General features: G+C 36.7%; 1 protein-coding gene across 3 annotated transcripts in view; it reads right to left on the minus strand.

Moving 5' to 3' along the window:
* The window catches only part of FAF1 (Fas associated factor 1), a 176,954-nt gene that overhangs the window by 46,088 nt on the left and 103,711 nt on the right, over window positions 1–27,155 (minus strand). For all 3 annotated transcript variants that reach the window (XR_008578004.1, XM_054833154.1, XM_054833153.1), the window contains 5 exons: window positions 15,020–15,115; window positions 13,200–13,326; window positions 12,194–12,257; window positions 11,172–11,253; window positions 1,857–2,011 (listed from right to left, as the gene is read on the minus strand). Coding sequence is in view for 2 of the 3 variants with exons in the window: in XM_054833154.1 (XP_054689129.1) it covers window positions 1,857–2,011; window positions 11,172–11,253; window positions 12,194–12,257; window positions 13,200–13,326; window positions 15,020–15,115 (524 nt within the window). In the remaining variant the exon portion in view is untranslated. The remainder of the gene's footprint in view (window positions 1–1,856; window positions 2,012–11,171; window positions 11,254–12,193; window positions 12,258–13,199; window positions 13,327–15,019; window positions 15,116–27,155) is intronic.

A 27,155-nucleotide genomic window follows, 5' to 3' on the forward strand; every position in this document is an offset into this window, starting at 1 on the left:
CATTGAGAATAGCTATAAAGCCTTAAACAAGCCCTTTATTTTGTGTTTTAAGAAGTGTCATAAGGAGTTAATAGGACACAGCTGTACAGGCTCTTTCTAATAAGCAGCTTCTGTCGCTTTGGTCACCACAGGTGTCTCTGTAACCTGCAAACTCTTATTACTAGTGTATCAAAGTTGTGCTACTTAATAGATTTCTTTAGTAAAACACAACAAAGCAATTACATGGCTGTTGATCGTCAGTCATAAAAAACCCCTCAAACACAGTTTTTCAAAAGAAACTACACTGCAATTTTTTGTCATTGTAAAATAAAAGAAACTAGAGAATTAAATAGAAAAGCGAACAATAGAACAGCAGGTAGTCAACTGAACTTAGCCACTACAGATGGTTTAGAAATAGTGTTTCCTTCTACACCAAGTTGTGGGATAAAAGAAAAGGAGGAGGCTCCTTACTGCCCATGAATGGCAATACCAAAAGACTTAAGCAACTTTCCAGTCTATGTATTTGGTCCCATGAAAGAACCTAAATGTTTCTTTTTCCTCTCTCTCTCTTTTTTCTAAAAACTTTTTATCTGTTTTTGCAACTGCTTTTTTCCATAATCTTCAGCTTTTCCCTAGAATAATTTAAACTAGGAGCATAGCTGCTGATTCGTCCAAAGACAGAATGCAGAAGGTTGAGGGAGGAATTCCTATGAAAAACAAGTGTTATTTTTAAAGTGTTTGAGAAAAAGAGATTGTTCTGTTCTCCATGCCCACTTTCAGTAAAGAAATATTAACTATAACTTATGTATTTAAGAATAGGAATGCATGAATGCTCCATAAAGATATAAAAATTTCTAGCAATCCAAAAGGGAAAGACATATTTATATGTACTTGCAATTGTTCAATAACCAATGGAATTGTGTAAAAAGGTGGCAACCTTATCCCAGAGCAAATGACTGTTGCATCTTCTGTTCAAAAGTTAGAATAACTCTCATTATAGCAATATACGTAAGACATTATCCTGGCAAGCAGTTGTCTTCTGTATAAATAAAGGTGGTGAAATAAGGTCCAAGTTAGAAAACCAAGTAAGTCTGATTTCTAAATATAAGAAGTATAATCATAGAATCATTATTTTCAATAGATTATGATCAACTGATAAATAACTAAAGGAGAAACAGGTGTTAATATAAAGGTAAGAAAATTTGTTGGTACACAAAAGATGTAGGAAGTGGTGGAATCTACAGGTTTTTTATTTCTTTACTCATCAGCAAAACAATGGCCTCTCTAAGACATAGAATAGCTTTTATTATATTAAAACCTACCAAAATATCTGAACATTACCAAAGGAATGTTCTGTAAGACACCTGTAGTTCAAAAAAGTTCCTATGAATTGCAAACTTCTAATTTTTTGCATAATCTGTTTTAAATATTAATCACATTAATATTCTTTTTTTAAATAAGATTTTCATTAACTACAGTTATTTTCCCGACGGTTCTCATGCAGTTACACCTATGTACATACAATTAGCGTCATGTAATATCATGGCACTGCAGTGCAAAACTGTGAAGACACATTCCTAGAACTATGTTTGCAAAATAAACTCAAAAAAAAAAAAGGAATAAAATAAAGGAAACAATTTCTTTAACTATTTTTTTCCTGCACATGAGTAAGAAGTCACTTTGTAATGAAAAGAAGGATGGTCCAATTCCCAGTGACCCTCAGCCAGCACAGCTTCACCGATGACTTAAGAACGAGCATGAAGTTTTTAGTTCAAATAGATACCTAGCAACAAAAGATTTGATACACAGAGATGGCACAGAGATAAGGGTCTTCCCTGAGAGAAAAGCTGCTCCACTCACAGTCCCAAGCGTCTTACCTTGCTCTGTTTGCTTCTTTTGTCATGTCCCATGCCCAGGTGATGAAGTTCTGACTCAGATAGGAGACAATAGATTCAGCACAAAGCATTTGTGAGCAGAAGACGTTGGTTAGTACACTTTCATCGTGGTGAAGGTAGATAGCAAGAAGCTTTCTCTGAAAAGACACAAGAAAAGATGAGTGAAAACTTCCTCAGACTGTTTAGTAATCTAAAATTCCTGCTGCAGGCTTGTGTGTTAGTATGCTGAATGGTGTTTATCAAGGGTGACTACTATCTCGACGTGCACACGCAGGGGAAAAAAAACCCCAATAGATTTCAAGTCAAATGGTCCATCCCTCCAAATCTGTAACTCTTCTCAATGCTTCCTAACAATTTTATTTTGGGTACCAAAGCACGACACATCATACCCTTAGAATGTGAAAACAGCAACATTTGAATGCAAAATCAAAAACCTTCTTAACAGACAGTTTAAAAAAAATGAGTGAATTTTTTTGGCTTGCTGCCCAGTAAAGATAACAATTGGGACAATTCCCTGAACAAGGACCACACCTCTTGATACCACAGAATCTACAATCCTAAACGAATACAATTATAAAGAACCTTAAAAAATGACAGTGTATTGTTATCACCCCATCTGTAGCCAAATAAAAGAAGAAAATGAGTACAGTCCCAAAGCCTACGACGCGACGTGCTGGATGTTTTGGCAGCTCTCCATCCCCACAGCACATCAGCCTCTCACCTACTTCGGAAGTCGATGTGCAGCTGGTCAAAAGGCCATGCGTCAGCCTACGTCCCTTGCAGAGCTGAGGAGCAAGGCAGCCGCCTCAGCACTGCAAATGTGTAAAGACGCAAGCAAAGTGGTACAGGACACATGGATCAAATCCCACATTGAGTTTGTGAGCACTGACATATCTCATCATAGTTACCAAGTTAGTGAAGACTACATGCTGAAGATGGTGTTTGTGGCCTCTTGAAACAAAATCATCTGATTTTTTTCTTCTGGAACCCAATCAGATAATATTTGAGCTTTGCTGTCAGCAGCATATAAGCTGTGTTGTGTCCCCACGATAATCTCAGACCACCTTTTGGAAAGTGAGTCTGTGTGTACATAAAGATATAAAGCAGACTGAGAAAAATATAGGGAAACTATGAGCTAGTTAAGGACCAATGGTATTCAATGAATTATAAATACCCTTCAGAAAATTACAACTTTCCACTCCCCTGTGCCCATATATATTACCTTATTTTAAAATCCTACTTGAACATATTTGCTGAGACAATACGCTAAGTGCTATTTTCAGACGTTTATTTAAATTCATTTCAAGTCTCTTCATCAGAAGTAACATTGAACACGACATATCGATGTGTATCGATATAGCAAGACATGGGAAGCAATATTGAAACAAGCTGTCTTTGTAAAAAACCTGTATGGCTATCACCTCATATACAGGCTTTGGATAAAACTTAATGACTGTTTGTAAAAAGAAGAATACATTTGAACATTAGACTTTGGGAAAGGGATTAGCAATTTGCATTAATGTTTGTCTAATTTAATTTAAATGTTCTTCAGAACCACGTACACATGTGCCAGGAAGGGCCATTAATAAGCCCAACATGCAGAGATCCATATAAGTGCAGCCAACAATGTTGACTGAAACTAAACTTGAAAATCCAGGGCACTGATGCACAATATCAAGCAATAAAACAGCATTTCTGTGGTGATATTTAATTTAAAAAGAAGAAAGAGGCAGGGGAAGATCAGGCACTGTCTGTTTTTGAGGATCAGCCATTCTGCATTTCAAAGCGTCGATCCCTGCAATATCCAGGTTACTGTGCTAGAATCTCGACTATTATATAGCAGTTGTAAGAGAGGGAGGGCAAAGATGTGTTTACTCAGTGATTAGGGCCTTAGAATAAGCCTCTAGCTCCTAGAGAGACAGCTCACCACTTATTCATTTGGACCAATTCACAAAGCCTAGAAAGATTAAACATCCATGCTGAGAAGACAAGCGAATGCAGACGGTGAAAAAGAAATAAAAATTCTTTAAAAACTCTGAGATGACTTCATTATTTTTTCCACAAGGAAACTTTAGGAAAGTGTTTAGTTAGAGAAAAACCCACATTGACCTCTCTCTAAACCCTTAATCTTTCCTTTGTGGTGGCGCTGCTTTGTGGTAAGCGGATGGCTTTGCTCTCCTCTTTTCACTGGGAGCGGATAGAAAAAAAGGCTCTTGAGAAACACTTTTACTTCCAAAGAAACAACCCCATGAAACTGTTAAATATGAGATTCCATACAACAGAATGTTTCAAAATATGTACAGTTTTAGGCTTAAAGATTTAGGGACAAATTTTAGTAAACAGAACAGGCACATACACAATAGCTGTTTACACTGAGCTGCTTTACAAGTGAATGTAATTTTTGTTGCATCAACAAATCTCACCATGCACAGACTAAACTCCATCCCATATAAAAGACTGTACTTGTGTCTGACAATTCATCCAAAATGTTAAGGTCAGGCATAGGCATACTGCTAGGACGAACGAAAAGAGGCAGCAGGAGGAACTGAAGTGCTGAAACATGATTTTGAGAAATCTTAATGGAAGCCAGGGATATTTTTTTCCTTGGAAAAATGCATTCTTGCCAAAGGCTCACAGCTCAGAGTTTGTTGTTGGTGCTGCTGGTGTGTGGTTTGGGGTTTTGTTGTGGGTTTGGTTTTTTTTTTTTACTAACCCATAGTAGTACGTATTTACAAGCAGGTTTTTGTTGTTTTTATTTCAAGCCTTTGAAAAAATCAGAGTAAATACTAGGATTCTATGATGACTAATACTGGGAATTTTTTAGTCAATACTAATAAAATAGGCTTACTAAACTGTTGAACAGCCTACTAATGGCGCACTACTTTGTTCTGTGTTGGATTCCTCAAAAATATGATGGCTCAGGGGTTATATACTTAGCATAAAATTTTAACCAAGAAAAAAAATTCCGATGGGGAAGAACACTGACTAGTCCCTGTGAAGGTATGGGATACTGAAAAGGTTCTAAGTACTGAATAGCTGCTGGACTTCCAGAGGCCTTAGGACTTCAGGAACTAAGCCACCGAGAGATGTATTTTTCAGAGTACGTGGATGCTGAAGATCAGGCACTCATACACGGGAATTTTTAGAAGGGGCCTGGATTTACAAACATACTCGGGACCGTAAGTCTCATCAATGTTAATAAGACTTAAGGTCCTAAAAGCTTGAGCTCTAAGCTCCGGGTTTCATTTTATGTCAGAGGAAAAAGGGCCATGACAAAGAGGTGCTGTTTTCAGCAGCTTGGCTATCTAAATACCTCAAAAAAAATCCAGTCTTCAAGCATTTTTTTCTGCAACCTCTGCTGCATTCAGACTGCACAAGACTCAGCTAGCCGTGCCTCGGCTCCCTTGCCTCGCACCCACCACTACGTGTTTGCAGTGAAGCACTACGGCCCTCTCCTGCCTGATTTTGATCTGTTGATGGAACACGCGTGGCGCGTGGCACCCCGGAGGGAAACGTGGGCTGTAGAGGGACGCTGTACTGCAGCAGGGCAGCCCCGAGAGGCACGGTCCTCCCGGCTGTAGTCTTGCTCCATGAAACCTCTCTGCCAGATCATCCAAAATACAGCAGCCTCCCGCCACAAACTGACGCACCTGACCAAGAGATCTAACATGCACGTAGAATCCCACACGAAACAAACACATTAAAGATCCGTTCTATGTACCAAAATGGTTATGCCATCCACATGGTCATTTTTGCATTTTGGAACTTCAGAAAAGTTACATTTTGGACAGAATTAGAAGAAATGAAGGAAAAGTTGGCACTGAGACAGAAACACAGATCTTCGTGAGGTTGAGAGACTAAATTGATAATCACCAGTTAATGGGATATCCAAGCTTCCCAGCCAGTTCCTAATAACATGAATAACTTAGACACCTCAGAAGACCATGAACTAGCATGAGAAGAGCGATACAGTCATAAGGGTCAGCAAAACCACAGACCTGAATGGTTATTTTTGAATCTCAGATTCAAAAGTTCAAGTAATAATTGAGACAAAAATGTTCACAATGTAACATCTGCTAGAGACATGAATGTTCTTTCAAGCTGGTAGACTAACGAATGAAGATCTTTACTTTTCCTCCAGGTTTTATGTAGTGAGAGCTAATTTAAACAAAGGGACATATTTGTACATCTTTAAGCCTCTGAAGAGTACAATTCGATCCATCTCTCTAAGGTGATCTTGGAGACCATACAATCAGCCTTCTTGGACACTGCTACTCTATCACGCGCAATCTTTTCTCCCTAAGCAGAACGCAAACCTTCTCTAACACCAAGGCGATCTGAACTAAACTGTATGCCACAGGTTCCTAAAGTGAGAGTGAGGTGATTCCTGTAATCTCCTGATCTGGTCTGTTGTATTATACATGGCATGAGACATCCCTAAACTAATTCCTAATTTAATCTTTCAGTAATTATATCTTTCAGTAGAACATCTAGTCTCAAAAATACCATCAGTGACAGGAGAATCCATGTCAATGACAGTGAGCTGTTCAAATGGCTAACCACTCTCCCAGGTAGAGCTGTGTTTTATTTTAAGCTTGAGTTAGTCTACTTTCATCTTCCAAATATTTGACTCTATTATACTGTTGTATCTCTGTTTCGATCAATTGAGCTTGTAGTGATACCTGACATAATGCAAAGAATATCCAGTAAATAAAACCAAACTCAAACAAGATCTACAAATCATAGGCTTTGAAAGAGGAAGAAATGTAGAGTGTAGCAGACAATTTCAAAAAACTTTCATCATTTGATATCAAGTACAGAGAATGCTGAAGAGATACCCATACCCAGTACTAATCTTTTAGATACAAAAATGAGGCAGAATAAAGGGCATGTAGGCTTACAGTGAGACTACTAAGCTGGTATGTTGTAGCAAAAATTTCTGAACAATAATTATCCACAAGTTCAGAATTAATTTGAAAGGACAGAACTGCTAACATACACACATCAGGCAAGACTGGAAAGAAAATGCAGGTGACTGACACGGGACTCACGTGGAATTTATGTACTAATATCTACCATAGCGTAGCTGCTTTACTCTTCCCGGGAACCTAGAGTTATACTTCTATACCTGTCCTCTACAGCTTCAGCCAGACCATGTAGATTAGTGTTCAGGTTATTTATGTTTAGTTGGAATCTGTAAAGTAGTAATTTCTCCATCTAGGACCCTCAAGACAGCTCCACTACAGATGCATTTTCAAAGGACACCTAGGATACACAATATGATCAAGTCCCTTATAAAATGTAGGAGTAGCAATTTGACTTGATTTGAAATATGCCTGGAGTCAAAGTAAAAGGTGGTGGTGAAGCTGTACTCCTTGGCATCACTCCACAGTATTCAGGGAATAAACGGGGGAAAAGAAGATGACAAAGACTAAACCAAAAAGCCATCCTGCTATTGGGATTCAGAATAACTACTCAAATCTGCTCAAGATCTACTCTCTCTAAAGGAGAGACTTCTTGTCTCAGAAGAGAAATTTGAAGACTGGAGAGCAGTCAATGCTGTTTCTATAATATGCCCTAACAGAAATCAGAATAATTATGTCTGCAAATCTTTTTTTCTGTATTAAGTTCAGCATGAACCTAATTAGCTGAAATAATAACAAGGGACAGTTTTCTGAGTTACACAGATAAAAAAGATACTACAGAAAGCCCTGTATGAAGGAATATTCTGCTACAAGCAGAAAAAAAAGAAAAAAAAAGAAGAAAAAAGGGAAAAAAAGAAGAAAAAAAGAAAAAAAAGAAAAAAGCTTTTATTTGAACATGACAAACCATGGAAGGAGCACACTTTCTTCCAGGTATTCGGGAAATAAAGTACCTATATGTGAGAGGGATGGTGCTGCCACTAAACTGAACCTAAAAACCAGAATTCTAGAAGAAAAACATGGTTCATTTTCAGCATGCAGAAATATATATTGAGGTGACAAGACCAATCTGTGCTAAGAGAGATGTTTCAGATATTTATTAAAAGTCAGTGGACAGAAAGGTTGAGAGAGGAGCACGAGGTGATCTGACAGAGGTATATAAAGATAAGAGCTCTGGAAAAGGTAAAGCAGATGTCTTTATTCTTTCTCATAATAAAAGAGTAGCAACCATCTATAAAAATGAAAAGGCAAGCAAGCTCCAATAAAAGAAAATACTTAAGAATTATTCAAGTAAATAGCTCAGTGAGATTCAATACAGCAATTAAGATCCTGTACTAATAACAATACCGCCCTAAGTTAGGATAAACCCCCTGATGTTTCAGAACACAAGGCACCCACAAACTGCTTTCAGTCACAAAGAAACTCCCCCCAAACATCTTGTTTAAAACTGTCCATTATAAGATTTCTTCCATGGCATCAGCTCTAGCTATTTCTATGACAGTGTAGATACTTAAGCAAGAGTAAGCTTGTTCTTCATAAACTAATGTAACAGAGAAATACTTCTGTCCAACTGACACAATAGTAGAGGAAGACTTTCACAAAAGAACTTATTTATTAATTTAATAAACCTCTGTCTGTCTCTTCCTGACCCTATTAAAAAAAAAAAATTGTGTTATATATTCAATAAGCCTTGGAAATGAACACACAATGCCCTTAGCTATCAGGCTGCAGGAGGTAACTGGGGATTTCATTGCCAAGGATATCGGTTGTTACAGGCAAAGCTCTATATCTTGCCTACGGTATTTTTGTGCTAAAAAGATATATAGGTTTTAAAGTAGAGCTACATTTGACCTCAACTCCATCTCTCCTACCTAAAACTGGCACTATCATGGTAGCAGTTGCTCTAAAGGAAAAGATACCCATCATGTATGTTCATCTTAACTACTGAAAGACTCAAAATGAAAAGCTATGATAATAAAAGCTAAACAAAACATAGGTAACAGACAAAAATCTAAACTTTTTTTTACAATGTGGTTTTTTTTTTAAGTTAACATTTTCTTAAACAACTATGAATTACCAGCCTTTCCAACTCATGAAAAGACATTAAGATTTAACAGAACAACATCCATTTTCTTAAAAAGAATTTTAACCCATAATCTGTGATTAAAACACATGTTCTGACATAAATTAATTTTCTTAAAATAACCCAAATTAAAACATTTCTGCAAAAAAGCTTCAAGTTCATATATAGTGGGATATTTTTTTCTATTGAGGGAAAAAGTATCCACAATATAGATTAAAAACATAGCTGATGGTTGTCTCACTAGACCTGAACTGAAGAGTGTACCTTCTGCTCTGGACAGCGCTGAGAATTTGTCAAGAAAAGGCTAAGGTCTCTGAGCACTCAAGCTGCCAAGTGCTCTCAAATTAAATCAGTTTGAAGCAGGTTTCATTAAGATGGATTGAGTGTGGCATCGTGAGAAACACTCTATCAAATGTAGTGTTTTACTTAGTGATTAAGTATATACCAGTTGATGAAGCTACCCAAATCCTTCGTAATCCCACCACTCCAATAAACATTTAATGAGTATATAAGTTCAAAAAGCCTAGCAGAGGATTTAAACCTTCAATCTTGTTTTTATTTACTCTTGGAACTCAATTTCTCACTTCAAGTGAAGAATGCTGGTGCCTGAAGCTCATCTGTTGCCCTGGTAAAATTAAGTGCCCTCCATAGTATAAATTAGAAGACAAGATAAACAGGTTGGAATTTCTCCTAAGCTTTTTTCTTATACTGATATACATATTGAATTATTTTAGAAAATACAATTATAAAAAATATAAAATAATATATCCATTTCCTCAATTATGAATTTCAGGAGGCAGTACTGAAAAAAACTTGTTTGTAACAGGAAAAAGCAGTAAAAATAAATGGTATTTACACATTCTCATACCTTTGTTTAAAGTCAGAATGTTACAATAAAAATAATGTCGTTCCACAGGGTAGTTGGGAGGGAAATCTTTCAAAAATTAAGGCACTATTCAGGAAAAGAAGAAAGAAGCCACAAAAATACCACTTTCTTAAAAATATAACTTTATCCTAATAAGGATCTGGTCTGAATACCTTGCAAAGCACTAGAAATGTAAGATGACACAAGTTTCAGATGTGCTATGTAAGTAGTATAAGTAGTACTTTGAGCATTAAAAACCTAAGTAACTGCACTGGATTAATCATCAGATTTATAGATATAAAAAAAAACATTTATGAAAGTTCCTAATGGGAACTTTTGTCCATTATTATACTGATAGACTGTCAACCATTTCTGATGAAATGGCACAAAGTGAACTTCCCAACTCAAACACTTGAATTAATGAATTAATATTACTTCTTTTAAACAAGCATTAAGGTCTATTTAATGAGTTATTATAAATTAATATTTTGCCACTGAATTATTACATATCTATTTCTGCTCTGAAATCAGCTCAAAGACATGAAAATATTCACATCGTGGTGCTGTGTGCGCACAACACGTTAAGTATGTGTTAATTTAAGCTAGCTAGTGTAGATTCCTAACGTTGCACACTTCTCAGAACTGCCCCTAACATAACATAGCTGTTCCTTCCAATATGAATACCTACAGGAAGCCAAAACATTCTTCATTTTAAAATTAAATATCTATCAATACAACAAAAAGCAAATTTAAACAGCATGATTTTCTTGTTTGTGTTTCAGCTTTATCTATGCTTAATTATGCAGGGGTTTGGGTTTCTCCTTAGTGAATTCAAGTCACCAAAACTTAAATAAACTATCCCCATTCTAATTTTATTAAAATACTGATTTTAAAACCGTGCATGGAATAACAGAAACTTGAGATGTCTGGTTGGATGTACAGAAAAACTAAATAACCAAACCTTAGTACTGGAATTTGCTTGGCAGATAAAGGCTGTGCAAAGGAAAAAAAAAAAGCACAGTGTATTTCAGAGACCTTTCAATTTAAATTTACAATTTCATTAGCAGTCCTTCAAAGGAGTCACCAACATGCAACATTGAACTTGTCAACCACAAGACTCGCAGCCAGTGTTACGTGGTGCTAGGACACCATTATTTCAGGAAGAAAGGGAGGGGAGGAGAAAGAGCAGCTCTGATGACTACAGGCCTCCAATAAAAATACAGCCTGAGTTATTAGAAAGCATGAGTTATTTACAGTAACTTCAACAACCAAGCTAAGTATTTCAGTCAGTCAACTAATGACTCTTCACAAACAATAAACCCAAGATAACTCCAAAATGTAGTTTACCTTTTTTAAAACAAAGATTAAACTTTTACCGTGATTTCCATTTTCCCTTATATTAAATAAAGTTTTCAATACACACTTACATCTCTAGCTTTCCCATAGAAGGCTTCTTGAAAAGCAGCCTCTAGCGATCCAATAAAATAAACAGGATGGCAGTCACCATATCTATTTGAGATAAAATTTCCAATTAATAAAAAATAAGTAATTTCAATATTCCACCTCTTCATATATTCTGTCAATATAATGCATTCACTAAACTTTTAGAAAGATGAAGTACAGATGAAGTACTACACTTCTAAATATTTCCCTTCTGTCCTTTAAAAGCCATCTATTCCCCAACATTCAAAAGCACAAAGTACCTAACTGCCACCTTACAAATTTTATCGTAAAAAACTTTCTGTTTACATGCCCCTTAGGTTCTATATAATTTTTCAATCATAACTTATTTCCTCTCTTTATTATATTCTTAAAGGTTAATTGAAGGCTATTCTTGTATTACACATTAATGCATCTCATATATATAAATGAACATTTCATGACAGAGGAGTGAAAACAGAAGGCATATAAACTTTGCATTACTTTGCAGTGTATTAGTTTGCAGCTTCTATCTATTTGATGTCACATGGCAACTGTTTAACATTGTATGATTTGGTGGTACACAGTTAAATAAAAGCAGTGTTTCTATAATTTTTAAAAGTAAAATTTATCCAACTACTTCATTATTGTGAAAACTCTTATTGCAACTCTGTACATATTTTTCAAAGTTAATCAGCTTCAGCTTTTCTGTTCCTGTATATCAAATTAAAATTACTATACATAATCAGAGTCTTTATCATCTTTCTGGACCCTTACATAATTAAGCAATGATATTAATTAGTGGCAAATTAAATAAGACAAGAATCTGTCACACTAACTTGGACTGAGAAATACTTTATTTCAGAAATAGTTCTAACAAAGTTAAGCTTAAAATAAATTAGATTAGGATGCCTAAGTATGCTGCGATCCCACAAGAAAATACGTACAGTTGATTTATTTTTATTTTCATTATTTACTAAATTTTATTTAGTTTGTAATGAGAATTGCACAGTTAATAGGCTAAGCTTACCTTGAAGAAAACTCAGCTGTAAATTGTAATAAGGCATCTCCTTCATTTTCAGCATTTTCTGGCACTTAAAAAATGAAAAAATATAAATTAAATGCAACCTTATGGAAACAGATTTTAATATGCGAACTCACTTGCTTCATAGATTTTTTTATGTTGACAGCTTAGCGAAGTGGTTACCGAGAGACCATATAAATTCCATGAAAGACTATCAACTATGAACCTTTGGAGAGACATGAAATTTCCAGACACTCTCATGAATATATTCAGGCTTTCCAAACAGTAAAATCCTCAGGTCCAGTGTAACGTGATATATAGCACTTGTTCAGAGTTAACACTCTGGACTTACTTTAATACATTAAAATGAAAGGACTGGCTTGAAAGGCTTGACCCACTATATTGCTAGTTAATTTTATTTTCTTTTTCTTTCTTTTTTTTAAGCTTCCTGTTGAAAAGTTGTCCATATTATTACATACATTTGCTGTCAAAAAACTTCTAAGGTAACAACACTAATGCAAGCCTAAAGTAAACAAAGACTATATAGAATTGCATATAGGAGGTAACTGACTGCTTCTGCTCAATCCTTTTCATAATTCAAGGGCAAATAATCACTGAGAAACTTGTTTAATGTAAATGACTAAAAATATTCATCGCTACAAAACGCTGAAGCTAAAATCTGCAGAATTTTCAAAACAGGGAAGTGGAAATCTAGTTATCTACAGGAACATTTCGTTAGAGATCATAATTTCTCTGAGTGAAATTACTATTCTTCAACTACAAGCCAAAATCATAAGGTTAAAAAACTTCCTCCATGAGGAGACACTTTCATAGTTGCCAATTGCATTTGCAGTATTTTCATTTGATACGTCCATCAGACGTGACACTCAATTCTAACATTTGTATCAAAAGATACTTTCCTGTTTCTTATTCTGCAGACCCACCATACTTCTCTGCCTTCACTACTGCTGCACAATCACCCGTTAATTGTAAATTAACTGTCAACTCTTACTCATTGGCGATTTCCTCAAGGCAGACGATGCTACTCCAAACATTTCTCCATCATCAACTCCAAACTCTGTAGCATCTTCAAAGTCATCTCCATCACTGTCACTAACCATATGAACATCAGTGCATTGCTATTTAAAAACAAAACCCAAAATCGACCATAAGCCATCAGACATCATCTTCAATGAAATAAAAAATACACATGTAGTGAAAAATACTTCCATGTTTCTATAAAAACACTCAATATACTGCATTTTACTATTTTTTACAGCATTATCAGACTGCTTCTTAGAAATAAGATCTAATTTTTAACAGAAGTCTGGTTGACTGAGCAATATTATGTGACAAACTGCATTATTAAATTATTAAACCAAGGAACTGGCTTTGTATACACATAGTTGAGCAAGTTTTATCCAAAGTTAATGCTATTTTCCATCTAATTGTACTACAGCTTGTTTAACTGCATAAGAAAGAGTGAGAAAAGTCACACAATCGATCAGTAATTTTAGACATCCAGATACAATCTACTTTAGCAATACTTGCACGGTGGGGGCCAGTCCTGGGAAAGGCACCTATCTATTGTATTCCAATGTCTGACATACAAATTTAGTACCCGTAGTCCTAACTTGTCATGCCAGGCTACTGCATGTTGAATGACAGGCATACCACTATAAAGAAGAAAAATCAACAATTTTGTGCAAGGAGCTAAGGTCCTATCTGTGCCTCCAACTCCCACCATCAGATCTTTTGGATATCATGTCCTCTGAAACATAGAACAGCTTAGAAAAACCTTACCTTGGGCTTAACTATTCAGTGTTAACTTGCCTCTAAATTGACTTCTGTTCATGACAACTATTCCAGCTCCACTTAACCTAGAAGTTATGGTGATAGTAAACTCCAGAAAATCTACATCAGTCCCTAAAGGTGGAAGTGTATTACGGAATGTGAAATTTCAGCTCTAGCATGGAAGTGACCACAAGAAGAGCAAAGAGCTCCAAACACGCTGGATCTCCCTCTACAATAGCCGCACACAAAAAACTTCACATAAAGAACATTTACTGAATGAACTAGACAACAAGAAAATTCTACAAGGTGAACATACTCGATCAGATCATTTTGAAAGAATGAAGTAAAGAAGGAAGGATACATAACTATGCTGGTAGGTCCCAGGAGAAAACAATAATCATCTATTTAACCTAAGTGGTTCATATATAGCTAGAACAGCATTGTCTGACCACCCTCTAACTTTTAACAACTGTCCAACAGCATTTATGCAGGCTTGTATCCTGACCGTACCTCACAGCTATGTCTTGCCAACTCAAATGAGCTGAGCAGACTGAAGAACACCCTTTTTGCGCAGCAAGATAAACCTTATTTGCTAGAGTTCTCCAAATAAAATGTTAAGAAAAGTGTGTGGAAAATGGGAAACTGCTTATATTACATTAATTTTGAGGAAGGGCAAAGGCATTGGAAATTTTCACCCAAACCATTAATAGTTAGAAACAACAAAACATCAGTTTATACCGTCTGCAAACATCTTTTTCTGCTAATACTAAAAATATATGTTTCAGCCTTCTGTTTAATTTGGAGTATTTTTCAATGCTTGTGGCTAGCTTACTTTGTTTTCCCTCTTTTTCTTCAATGACTCATTTACCCAGCTCCTTACTTTGTCACAATTACATTTTATAGGAATTGTAAACTGATTCTTTTAAGATGCAATTCTACTGACGTACTTTGACAACAGAAGGGACAGTGACCATGGCAAAATGAGCTTTCCTTGCTTCCTCCTTGAGTACCCTGGTAAAATAAAGATGATGTTCTTACCTCCTCTGACTGTTCCCTTGTTTGTACGGGTGAAGATCTTCTTCCAACTGTAAGTCGATGGCAAGGAAAAGTCAGTCCCGAAACAGCTAGCGTCATCTACAAACGAAGCAATGATCGTTTATTAAAGCTTGAGTCTCAGCTGAGGGTTGGGGGGTTTTTTAAGGGTGCTTCGAGATTTGAACTGAAGACTGCACTGCAGAAGACCAAATTAATTATACAAACATAAAGAAAGAAGCCTGGAAAACTAAAATGATTGCTTACGTAAAAATATTCAAAGATACAACAACAGAGTTGTACAGGTATGTAGGCACAGAGTATCAAAACAGACTAAATGGAACTGGAAACTCAAAACTGTCTTGAATGGTCATTTTCTCCTGAATCAGTACTGAATTTTAAACCATGATTTGTCCATGACAACTTTTATAGTGGTATGTCTTTATGAAGTAAAGGTAAATCTTTTCTTCGTCATCAATAAGTAAATGTTAAAGTAAAGATGATAGGTACTGATACAACTAATTAAAAATAGTTAAGTCATCTTGGGAAAAAAAATAATTATCTTGAAAGAACAGTTTATCACCAGACTTTGTAAAAGACACAAGTGGCTACTTAAAAAATACATTTAATCTTCATGTTGGTCGTTATTAATGTCAAAGGCACATGCCGCATTGCTCATTTGGACAAGGACACACACAAACCCAGCAATGCTGGTGAAATTGCAGTCAGCAGACAGGATAGATGTTCATAATTCTATGATTTACCAGTGCCAACAGAAACAGCACTTTTGCCTGCTGCTGTGTGCCTAAACCTCAACTTTTCAAAATTAATGAGACAGCAAATGGAAAAAAAATAGTATTGTTTGAAAGAAAAAATTACTAGGTGCCTGCAAACACATAACAATAATATTTGAAGATCTGATCCTACATTGCATTTAAAAAATGTACTAATCAATACGACTGAAAATGTGAATTGTCCACTCTTCTACGATCAGAACCGTCTGAGCTCTCCTTGCCATTTCAAGCACCCTTCACACATTTCTTTATATCACATCAGCGTACACCCTGCCTTCTACCCTCTTCTGGAAAGCGCATCAGTCCTGGTCAAGTGAGGTTGATGACCGCAAGTAGCATCTTCAGAAGCACCTAAGCCCTATCTTGATAACACTTGGGGTAAATTTACAATGCGAATAGCTCTTAAATGAAGATAGCCAATTCATTTTGGCAACAAATCAAGTTCTTGCAGAACCTGGACCTGAGAAAATATTTGATGGTGTACAATTCTTAGTGATGCAGAGAAAGACAGTCCTGACTGTATGCTCAAAATATGGATTTGAATGGTTCCTTTGGAAGAAACACAGAAAGGACAGAAAGAGATTTTCTAGATCCTGTAAAAAAGACTACTATTTCTGCCAGCCACAGAATGAGAGACATGATGTATTTCAGAAATACAGCATCCTCCTAATTAGACTGTAAAAACATTAAGGTATCATAAATTTCAATCATTCTTAACAAAAACCCAAGAATAAATCATAAGCCTTAAAATTCATTTACTGCCATAAGCACTGAAAATACCCCATTTATTTTTATACATAATTCAGAATGACTTTATCATTTGTCTGCTAGAACTCACAGAGATTTAATTTGCTGCAGGTTGAAGCAGGCTGATTAAGCAGGCTGGTTACCAAATGAATGTTAACCTGTCTGAACTAGCCTACTGTCACATTCTCATAGCAAGGTTAAACAGAAGTTTAGCTGCATAAAAAGCCTAGCTATCATCTTAAAGGAAGTGAGTAATAATACTCTGGAGCAAATGAAATATTAAAGACGACATACAGGTCAAGACCAATTACCTATGAAACGCCTGTGACAAGAGCGTCAGAACTGTATTCTCTGTAATAATCCACCAGTTTAATTAGTATTTTTATAAGCTTTTAATAATAAACAAAACTCAACTGTTATAAAACCTGAAACTTTACCCTGTAGTTACCACGTTTATATAAAATACTGCTAAAACACACACACACCAACCACACACAGACCGAAGGTGCCTATGTGACAGCATCAAATACCCTGACAGATGCCTGGAAAGGCTCCCGGTATCTTTTACATACACATTAAAGAAAGAGTGGTAAGATCAAGCAAGCAGTTATTGTGCTGCTTCATCACTTGGCCCAATAGCAGGGTGTTGCAATTCCAATTTGCAACCCTATATTATAGTGTCAAAGCGTCTCTCAAAAATGAGCTAACAGCAGAAGGGGATCGACATCAGAGCACATTTCATCCTACTCCCCAGACAGTTGCTGGAATGTTGGGGTTTTTGTGCACATTTGTGTGAGAAATCGCCCTCCCCTTGTGCTTTTTTTTTTTGAAAAGTTTTTTGCAAAGGAAAGGCTAGGACAAATAGCAGCTTTGCCTTTCATTTCAAAATAATCTAGCGGCATGAACGTTTCTCTAGAATTGTTATCTTCATTCTAAGGCAAAGGACAGTCCTCTCTTAAGGGAGACTCTTGCACCAGAAAGTTTAACCTCTATTTTGGCAATTATAAAAACATCAACACTAAGCAAAAGATTACTTTCCAGGCAGCTCAGTCTGGTGCCATGGACAGCAAACCTCAACATGGAAAGTGAAATAGAATCAGAAATAGGCAAAATGACTTGCAAAAAGTAACTCAAGATGATTACTGAAAAGCCAGATGTCTTGTCCAACTCTGTGTACAGACTGCTCGTGCTTGTCGAAAGTTGAAGTTCTCTCCTATTTGGCTTTCTATAACTTTTTAAGGAGAAAGAAAATAAAATTGAAGCGCTGAACCATTCCAGGGAGAGTGTCATCAGGAAAGTCCTTTTAGGAGACAGCAGAGATATTGAACGGGTTGCTGCTGGTATGCTAAAAGGTAATGGTACCACCTGGACTAAAAGTGCACAAAGGATACTTGAAATGTATTGTAACTACTAAAAGATCGACCGCTACGAAACCTTACAATTTAGAGAGAACAAAAATGAGTCTGATGCTCACTTGTGCTTTCCAACACTAAGACACTGAGTTCATTTGTAAAAGTTCAGTGTAAGATGATTTACATTTCAATTGCCAACATTAATAATTGGACAATAAAGTTAAGCAACATCTTTTCTGATCTGAACTTGCAGGATTCTTTGCCAAGAACTTTCCAGTTTCCAGCCTAGAAATACTTGCCAAATCTGGAGTGAGACCAGGTGCTTTAATGAATAGATTATTCTTCCTGTGAGAGAGTATAATTTTTTTATGTAGAAGCTTCTAGAAATATGCTTTAAAAAAAAAATAATCTAAAAATACTATTTTTTCCAAATATTTCATAATACAAGTATGTCTGCAGCAGGGAAAGAAATCACTGAGGGCGTGTAACTCCAGAGTGCTACCATCACATGCTCAGAATAATAGGAAAAATTATAAATCCATAATCTCATGATCTCAAAATCTTCTAGAAAGAGTTTGTTGGTGCAACTGAATTCCCACTCTTGCTGATTTCCAAAATTACAAAGGATGGAGCGCAGACTCATGTACCAGTGCAGGGATATTTAATCAAGACACTGAAGATCTGAGAAAGATAAACAGTAGTATGAACACTGTCGTGGTTTAGCAAATGGAACGAATTTAACGAAGGAATGACACCAGCAGAGAACTGCAGCTGCAGAACTCTCTCTGCTGAGAAGTGCTGATACAAATTTAGAAGCTCATGTACGGCATCAGGGAAGCAGTAGCTGGATACGACAAATTGGTCTTCCTCAGATTCAGCCACACGCTGATAGAGAAAAACAGCACTTCAGAAGGGCTTCTAATGGCAACCGTATCTGATGAGGAAAGTATGAAGGCAAGCGCTAAGAGCTTTCTAATACCTTACAGAATATAGTTGGACATCCAAAGCGGCCAGCTTAAAGCAATAACCCGTAAAAAAATGGACCTTCTTCCTCTTCCTCAACCATCACAATCATTTTGGAAACACTTTGCTCCATATAAATTCAGACAGAAGTCTCTCTAGCAATCCAGTATTTGGAATAAAAACACCAAGACAACTCTTCTTGTCATTAATCTACCTGTATTTAAGTCAGAACATACTTTAGAAAATAAATCATGGTAGGAAAACAGGCAGGCCCTTGAAGCACATAATTTACAGACTTAACCATTAGGCCCATTATTATCCTCTCAGAGCTCATCATTGCAAAGTATGGTCTTTCCAGAGGGATGAAAATGAGAATGACCTGCCAAATTGCTGCCAAGAGAGTCAATGATCTTTAGTAGCACAGCTTCCATATCAGCTAGCTCTGGAGCAAATCAAAGTCACTCCCGTGGTCATCAACAGGAGGAAGACTTCCCCAGGAACTCCAGGAACTCTTTTAACAAGAGCCATTGAAAACAGGCAAGCATAAATTATAATGTTTAAGGAAAGTAAGAACATTAATTTATTTTGTGCTCTTCCTTAAGTATTTGAATGCTACAAGAGTAGCGGGCGTTTTGAGTTTTTGGAGTGTGGGGGAATTCTGCTCTAATGTACATTAAACATTCTATCTAAACATACAGGCACTTACCACTGTTCCTGTTAACCAGGGCAAGTTATTAAATATAGCCCTTCAAGCTGTATCACCTGGTAGTTGTCAATTTTTAAAAAATGACTTTGACTGTTTAAAAGACCACTTAAAATGAGAAACAATTTCGTTCACAGTAACAGAGTAACTATACTGTTAGAGCTACTCAAATGAAGAATCCTTTCCAACTCACTGGAGTGATACTTTTCCACGGCAAAATATTTTCTTTTCTAATATTTTTTTTGGACCTAAACTAGAGATTCTTGATCATTTGCTCTCAGAAGTTCAAAGGTCAAACTATAAAACTTACAAAGCATCAGGAAAAAAAAGTCACAGAACACTTGATCCATATGCAAAAGAGAGAAGTTTATCAGTGATGCTAGATTTCACTTACTCATGCACAGCAAGTGATGCAACAGGCATTACCTGACAATGGCAAACCTAAACCAGAACAAAAACCTTGCAGTGGACATACCTGCTGGATTTTTAATATAAAGGAGAAAGATCATAAAAAGAAATGTAATTTCTATATTACTTGACTGCTATGAATCAGTCGAATTATTCCATTAGCTGTCCTTCTAATACAGAATTATGTTTGGCTGTATATAATCTGCTTCAATAGAAAACTAAATAGGGGACTTCTCATAGCATGATTTCCTCCTGAGGTAAAAGAAAATAATCCATGTTTTCTACCTTTAATACTCAGAGATAAGGTAAGCAAACAAAATTCTGGTGTACAAAAAAAAAAAGCATGTTTTCCGATACTTGACTCTCCTTCATAAATCTCCCATAAAAAGCAGACTAATTCCCAGTCCTGCTCAAGGTCAGCTTGTAGTATATTAGGCAAAAGGAAGTCTTAATAACCTACCCTCCAGTTCTAGCATCCTGAAAAATAGCTAGGTGAAAATATAGTTCCAGGTTTCCAGCTGCGCTCACTAGCACAGCTAGATGGAAGAAGCCACAGAAAGAAACCTTCCCAAAAATGTCACTCCATGTCTAATTGCCAAGGAGGTACAGGCTTTCTAATGCATGCTTTCAGACTCTATAATGTTGAACAGGTAGAATTAAAACTTGCATATATTCAGATGTGGGTATGGGCAAGTTTAGCATACAAAGTGCATAATTTAGCCTTTTGGGTTTTATAATCTAAAAATAGTTAAGGAACACTCAAGATGACCTAATCCCAAATCTTTTAAGCTGGCATCTTTAATTTCCGTTTGCTGTAGCTCTCATAATTAGCCCAAGACAGCGAGATACTCCACCCAGTGCAGTGCCTTTCCCATCCACCCCTCTGTAATGTAATCTTTAGAGTACCACATCCAATCAATTCCAGAATTATACCTAATGTTCTGGGTATCGATATTAACTCTGGTGAAAACTGGCAATGCCTGTTTTCCCTTTGCAGAGCAGGGCGGGGGGTGGTGGTGGTGGAATCAAGCCCACAGAGTATCTGTGCTGGAGATAAATCTCCTGTTAGCACGTATCGTAATATGGAGTTCTGGCCGGATAAACCACCTCCACAAGTCAGTAACCGCAGTAGCTCTCTTATCTCCGTATTGGGTTGAGAGTGTTTTATACCTTCACTGTTATCATTGTACAATCAGTGCTCTGCTTAAGAAGTAAGAGAAGATTATCTCCAGAAAAATATGCCAAAAACATTATTACTCACCCTGTGAAGTCAAAATTTGATAGAGATTATAGAAACATCTTGAAACCCAAACCCTCCTTTTATTTTGCTCTGAAAACAAGAGCAGTATGCGAACAACGTTCAGAGTATTATCAAAAGCATTGCAAAGTCACTGCGAGTAAAAAGAAGTTATCTAATTAATTAAGAACAGAAGTTCATGCTAAGCTTGAATAGTCTTTGAATCCGAGCTGTTTTAACAAGAGGAATTCTACCACAACTACCCTCGACAATTATTATCACAGTATATAACAACTCTGAAATCTACTAATGCTATTTAGTACTTTGGCCATAACTAGCTTGTCAATATTAGCTAGCTGCAGTTTCACGTTAGAAACAAATATATTAATAAACATGGAAATGATATCCCAAAATAATATTTATAAATCAGGAGGCCATCAGCCAAACAAGAGCTCTTTCTAAAGGTTGCATAGCAGGCTGCAGTACACTTGTGGAGATTTATAATACACATATATCACATGAAAAATTCTTAATTGGAAATGAACGCACTGTTGCCTACGGACTGAAACCTAATCCTGGTTCAAATACTCCATGTGACAGCCCTTTCACTGTGCTCAAAACATGAGTTGCACAGCTTTTTCATTTACTGGTTTACTCACTGATACATGGCTAATGTATAAAGAAACAAACATGACCGAGTCCATTTCATAACACGCCGTGCTCAATTATTCAAAATAACCTAAGACAGACGTGCCCGTAGCAAAATACTCAATGACTGGCAGGTGTCTCCACTGTGAAAATTTCACTTCCATAGAATTTGATTCTTTTTCTTGTTGGAGTAATTACTAGCATGCTTTTCTTCCCTCATCAGGTAAGAGAAGGGGTAAGGATAGAGAGGTGAGGAAGGAGCTTTATCAAACATTTCAGTTTTCATATTAAACTTACTATTCTGTTATCTGACTTTCTATTATAGCATAAACCAACTCCCTGAGTACGTTAAATGTCAATGACACAACAGATATCTGTATGTATGCATTTTCTTGAAGCTAGGGAAAAAAATGGTCTTTTTTGAAGACAACAGTATGAAGTTTGAGAAGGAACAAGAAGTTTGAGAAGGAACATTTCTGTCCTAGGTTTTCTATTACACTCTGTATGCATATTGTACTAGCTGAGTTTGGATACGAGGCATATTAGGGATCAAATGCTTTCATAGCCCAAGTGCACCAAAAGTAGTAAGGTAAGAAACAAGACAAAACAATTCATCAGTTTTCTACATCTTGGCTGAATAGCATGGCTCCTGCAAAGGAGCCTTTCCATATCTTCAGGTTCAGTCCATTCTCTACCCTGTCAGCCAGAGTAGGTAACACTGTGATAAGCAAGAAATTCTCCCGCTTCTTAGTCCGGACAGCCTTCAGTTTAGATGTCTGCAAGGCATATTCATCATTGCTAATCCCCTTTTCTTGATGGGCAGATCTCAGAAGAATTCAAACAAGTTAGTTTCTCCCAGCCTACCAAGATGTCATCTATCTCTCCTCAACTAGACAAATAAGTTCCCTCTTCAAAAAGATTACCATACTAACTCTGCAGAACGGGAAATCAGAAATACTTTTTCAGCAGGACTAGATGAAGGCACAGACCTATGCCTCAAACCTCAGGTCTTTAGGTCAGAATCTCAAGGTGATCTAAGGAACTGCAGACCAGTTCAACCTACCTTTATTCCCCCAAAAGACATAGGAACAAACTATAAAACAATCTGTTTGAAACATCTAGAAAATAAGTTATTCTGCTTGTTGCTTGGAGCAAGACTGGTCAGGCTGCTCCACAGCTGAAGCTGCTGCTCCCAGCTCAGTAGCGTTTCCATTTTCCTTCTGTAACTTACCCTTTCTGAGATTAAAGAAGTGAGCAAAACGTGAAGCAAGGAATATTTGGGTGGTGAAAGGGAGATAGCAGTTCATGTGGCAGATGGGAAAAATCAAAGTGTAAAAGGGAGGGAGGAGAGGTAGAGCAAGTGAATGATGGCAGAGGAAGTTTTGCTTCTGCACTTGAAACGCAAGAGCGGGAAGTTTTCCATTATACAAACAGTTGAAGAAAATAGTGGTTTCTAAATGCATCCAGCACAGCCCTTGAATATGAATATTGAAGCAGGGGAAATAAGAGTGTACAAACTCTTTGGCAATTTTTTGCAGTTCTCCAGGGAATATCAGATGGCTCCATGCTCTTTCCTGGTTGGAAACCCAAACACAGAGAAGTCAATCCATGCAGGAAGGAGGTGGTGGACTCCCAAGCAACTCATGCTATTCCTGATGATACTCAGAGTCTCATAATTTCAAGAAAAATGATGCTATGACATGAGAGATCCTTCATATTAGGTTGTTCTTGCCATGGCTCTAGTTCTCAGTGTTTAACCAGGCTGTTGTGCTCAAACAAACCCTTACTGAAATCCTTGGGAACAAACAGACGCTCAGTACTTCCAAATCCATCACTTATCGCTGTATAATTACACATTACATAATCTATCCTGTTTTCAGTGTATAATCTCACAAAGGGATATACGAATTAGGAATTTCCACATGTGATGTTTAAAAGTAATGTTTAAAACTTCAAGAGATTAAAGGTTTTCTGTGAATTCATGTTTATCTTTTGCTTTGCTCTTTTCTTAAAGCTAGCAAGTATTCTTTCATTAATAACAGACTGTAAAATTACTTCTATCCATACTGAAATACATTGTATACATAAAACAAATGTTATCACATCAACAACGAGCAAGTATCCCACTGTAAAATGAAGGCACATTACAATTTTTTTTAAAAAAAACCTCTATCAAATGCATTTTTTTTGAAACTGAAACAAGGGCCTTTTTGTACCATGAAATTAATTACAAGACTCAAAGATTTACTATACAGAACTGAAGGGCTCTCTTCACTCTATACTGGTCAACAAGACATTGCTATTCAAGTTTAGTACGCAATTTAAAAAAATAAATCAACCAACCAAAGCACATCTGCTACCACGTAAGCCCTTATCCTTCCTTGAACAACAATAAAAAGTGGATGTAATTCTACATTAACCACTTTGTCTTTTGACATCAAATAGCATTAGCTGGGAAAAACAGTCAAGTATGCTCTAGGTTTGTTTATTTTATGAAACTATTGTACAAATATTAAAATGAACAGAAGAGTTTAAAAAAATTTGACAGCCCTTGAAATTAACTTCCTCTGGAAAATAACTTCATTTTCATTATGCACCTTCAATACAAAAAAAAAAGAAAAATCTTGACAGGTATTCAACGTTTCATTTTAAACACTAACTGGATGAAAAAAAAAATCTCTAGGGTGGAGTGTGTTCAGGTTATAAATCAGCAATGCTTATTTTAACTCCTCACAAAGTGTTGTTGAGATAATTATTGCTGACAGCTTTATTCAAGGTTCATTTCACTTTTTCTACTATTTTTCCCCTGTTAGAGTTCAGCAGGGCCCATGGGAAGATCCACCCCTCACACCTGTTAGGGTTCTTCATGTTACGGAGGCCAGTTCGGACACGTCACTTCAAATTAGCATTGTGCCAGCGCGCTGTGACAATTACTTATCGCAGGTTTAACTTGGAAAAAAAAAAAGTTTCTAATCCGGCCACAAGAACAGTGTCAGAGTATGTAATTTAGACCTGTCAACACAGGTTGTAGGAAATTCAGTCCAAGGATTTCAGTGACGTTCCCATGGTAGATCTTTGAACTACAATGAAGATTAAAATCACAAAGGAATGCTATAGAGTTAAAACACAGAACCCAAAAGTTAAAAAAGATCTGAACTGGAAAAAGTGTCTTAAAGATTAATAAATTAAAAAAAAAAAAAGATAAATTCTTTAGATTAGCATTAAGAGATTGCTTTGCTTAATTCTCCAAAGTTCTTCTGCAGTTTATTCCAAAAGGCTGCATATTAAACGTATGCATCTTATCCCTTCTGCTGCGGTGGAAAGGCACAACCCTGGGAGATCTTTACACAACGTGCTGAAGGCAGCAGCATGGTGAAGACGCTCTGGAATCGACTGGTGGACAAAGAGCACACGGGGTGGGAGGCGGATGGCTGGAGCAGAGTCCCTGGCACAGTGAGCAGGCCACTTGTGTCTTTCAGACCCCAGATGAGAGATGCTGGAGTCACAGCAACAACCACAATAAAGGAAACTTCACAAAACACTACCGAGAGTTTCTGTACAAGCTTGAGAAAAAGTTGTGCCCGGTCCTCTGGGAACACCCAGCTCTGGTACGCTGGTTCAACACACATGCCAATTTTTGCTACGGTTGCTGTTAACCACCAGCCGTATTACTGTGCATCTATTGCTCTCGTTGGCTAGCTGAATGAAGGGGAAAATGATCCCTCGTTTTGATTATTTCTCATTTGATTAAGCCTAGTTAGGCAAGTTAGGAATTAAAGCAGATGGATATTGTAGTACTTAATGTTGCTTCAAACCACAAATATATTTAAAGGAAACAAAAGGGAAATAATATTTCCTTGTACAACAGATTCTACTATGAAAGAGATATACTTGAGAGACTGAAATAAATACCCATGATCACTTACAGAGCTCATTCTTCTTCTTAGACAAAACCTGTAAATATTAAAAAGGATGAAAAATCTGCCAACCCATTTGCAGCTACTTGAAACACAGGGTAACAGAATTAAATAAATGCTGAAAGACCTGGAACACAGTTAAGTATAGACCATGAGGCTAATTGTGGATCTTGAGTTAATTACTTTCCACTGATACGTTTTCTCAATGGTCTTTTACATCAGTTTTTTCTTTCCTCGGTCTGAACCCCAAGGCAATTCAGCGTGCTAGCCTCCAAACTCTGGGTGATTCATTGTGTACTTCTGCCTTAGGATTTTCAGTTCAAGCAGAGAAAGCCAGGCTTTCACATCAAGTTGATGTTAATGTGCGCTGACAAAGCAACAGTAAAGGAGCTTCATGTTTGTCACAACGTGCACTCTTTAATTTAGTAATTGCTTTATACTGATATGCAAATAATGACACATTTCCCAAATTTCCAGTTCCTCGGCAATGCTTTCACTAATTACTTGGTGGTTAAAACTTATGCATGTAAATTGGTTAAGTGAGCTTATTAATAAGTACACCTGTGTGAATTGATCTATAAAACATATATGCCCAGAACCAGGTCATAACTCACTGTACGTTCCTGAATGTCCCAGGAACAGAAAGTATTCTCTCAGCAAAACAAGATCTACTAAGACTAACAGAGTGTTACTCAGAGATAAATTTGGATTTCCAAACCTTTCCCAAGCTAGAGAGAGACTGCCTTTGGGTGACAACAAATACCAGGAGTCAAAGCGTTCATCCACTTCATGTTGCCAAATGAGAGGAGGACCAAGGTAAACAAAAGAAAAGGTCTACAGGAAAAAGGACGGGAAGCCCTCTAGTACCTGAAAAGGTGGGAAAGCGCCAGCATCCACTCATCCGTCAGTTCTCTGAGGACCATCACACGCTCTGCAGTCTGGTTATGGTATTTTGTGATACTGCTCACTCTTACTTTTGATATTCTAATAGCAACCGTGAAAAATTCAGCTGCACTTAACATGGATTTAGACTCATAACAAATGCAAAAACACTCAACAGAGTTAACCTGTCTTCCTATATTTTCTTTCCTCAAAATTCTTCACAGCATAAGGGTTGAAAAGTAATCAAGATACCAACATTGTCCTGTTTCAGTTTTTGGCTTCTGTGTTGAGACACAGTGTCTGTTGGGTTTCTGATATTTTCTTTAAGTATCTGCGTAATTGCCATAGAAGAGGGTATAATAATATTGTTTGTTCTAAGTCTGGTCACAAATCGCCTATTTTTTGCTACTCGGAGGAGATACAAAACCATTAAACAGATTTTTAAGGTAAGGATTTAAGCAACAGTATAAACCAACAATGAATTTGATTCA

Source organism: Grus americana, chromosome 8 (genome assembly GCF_028858705.1).
Source record: "Grus americana isolate bGruAme1 chromosome 8, bGruAme1.mat, whole genome shotgun sequence".
NCBI classification, from domain to species: Eukaryota; Metazoa; Chordata; class Aves; order Gruiformes; family Gruidae; genus Grus; species Grus americana.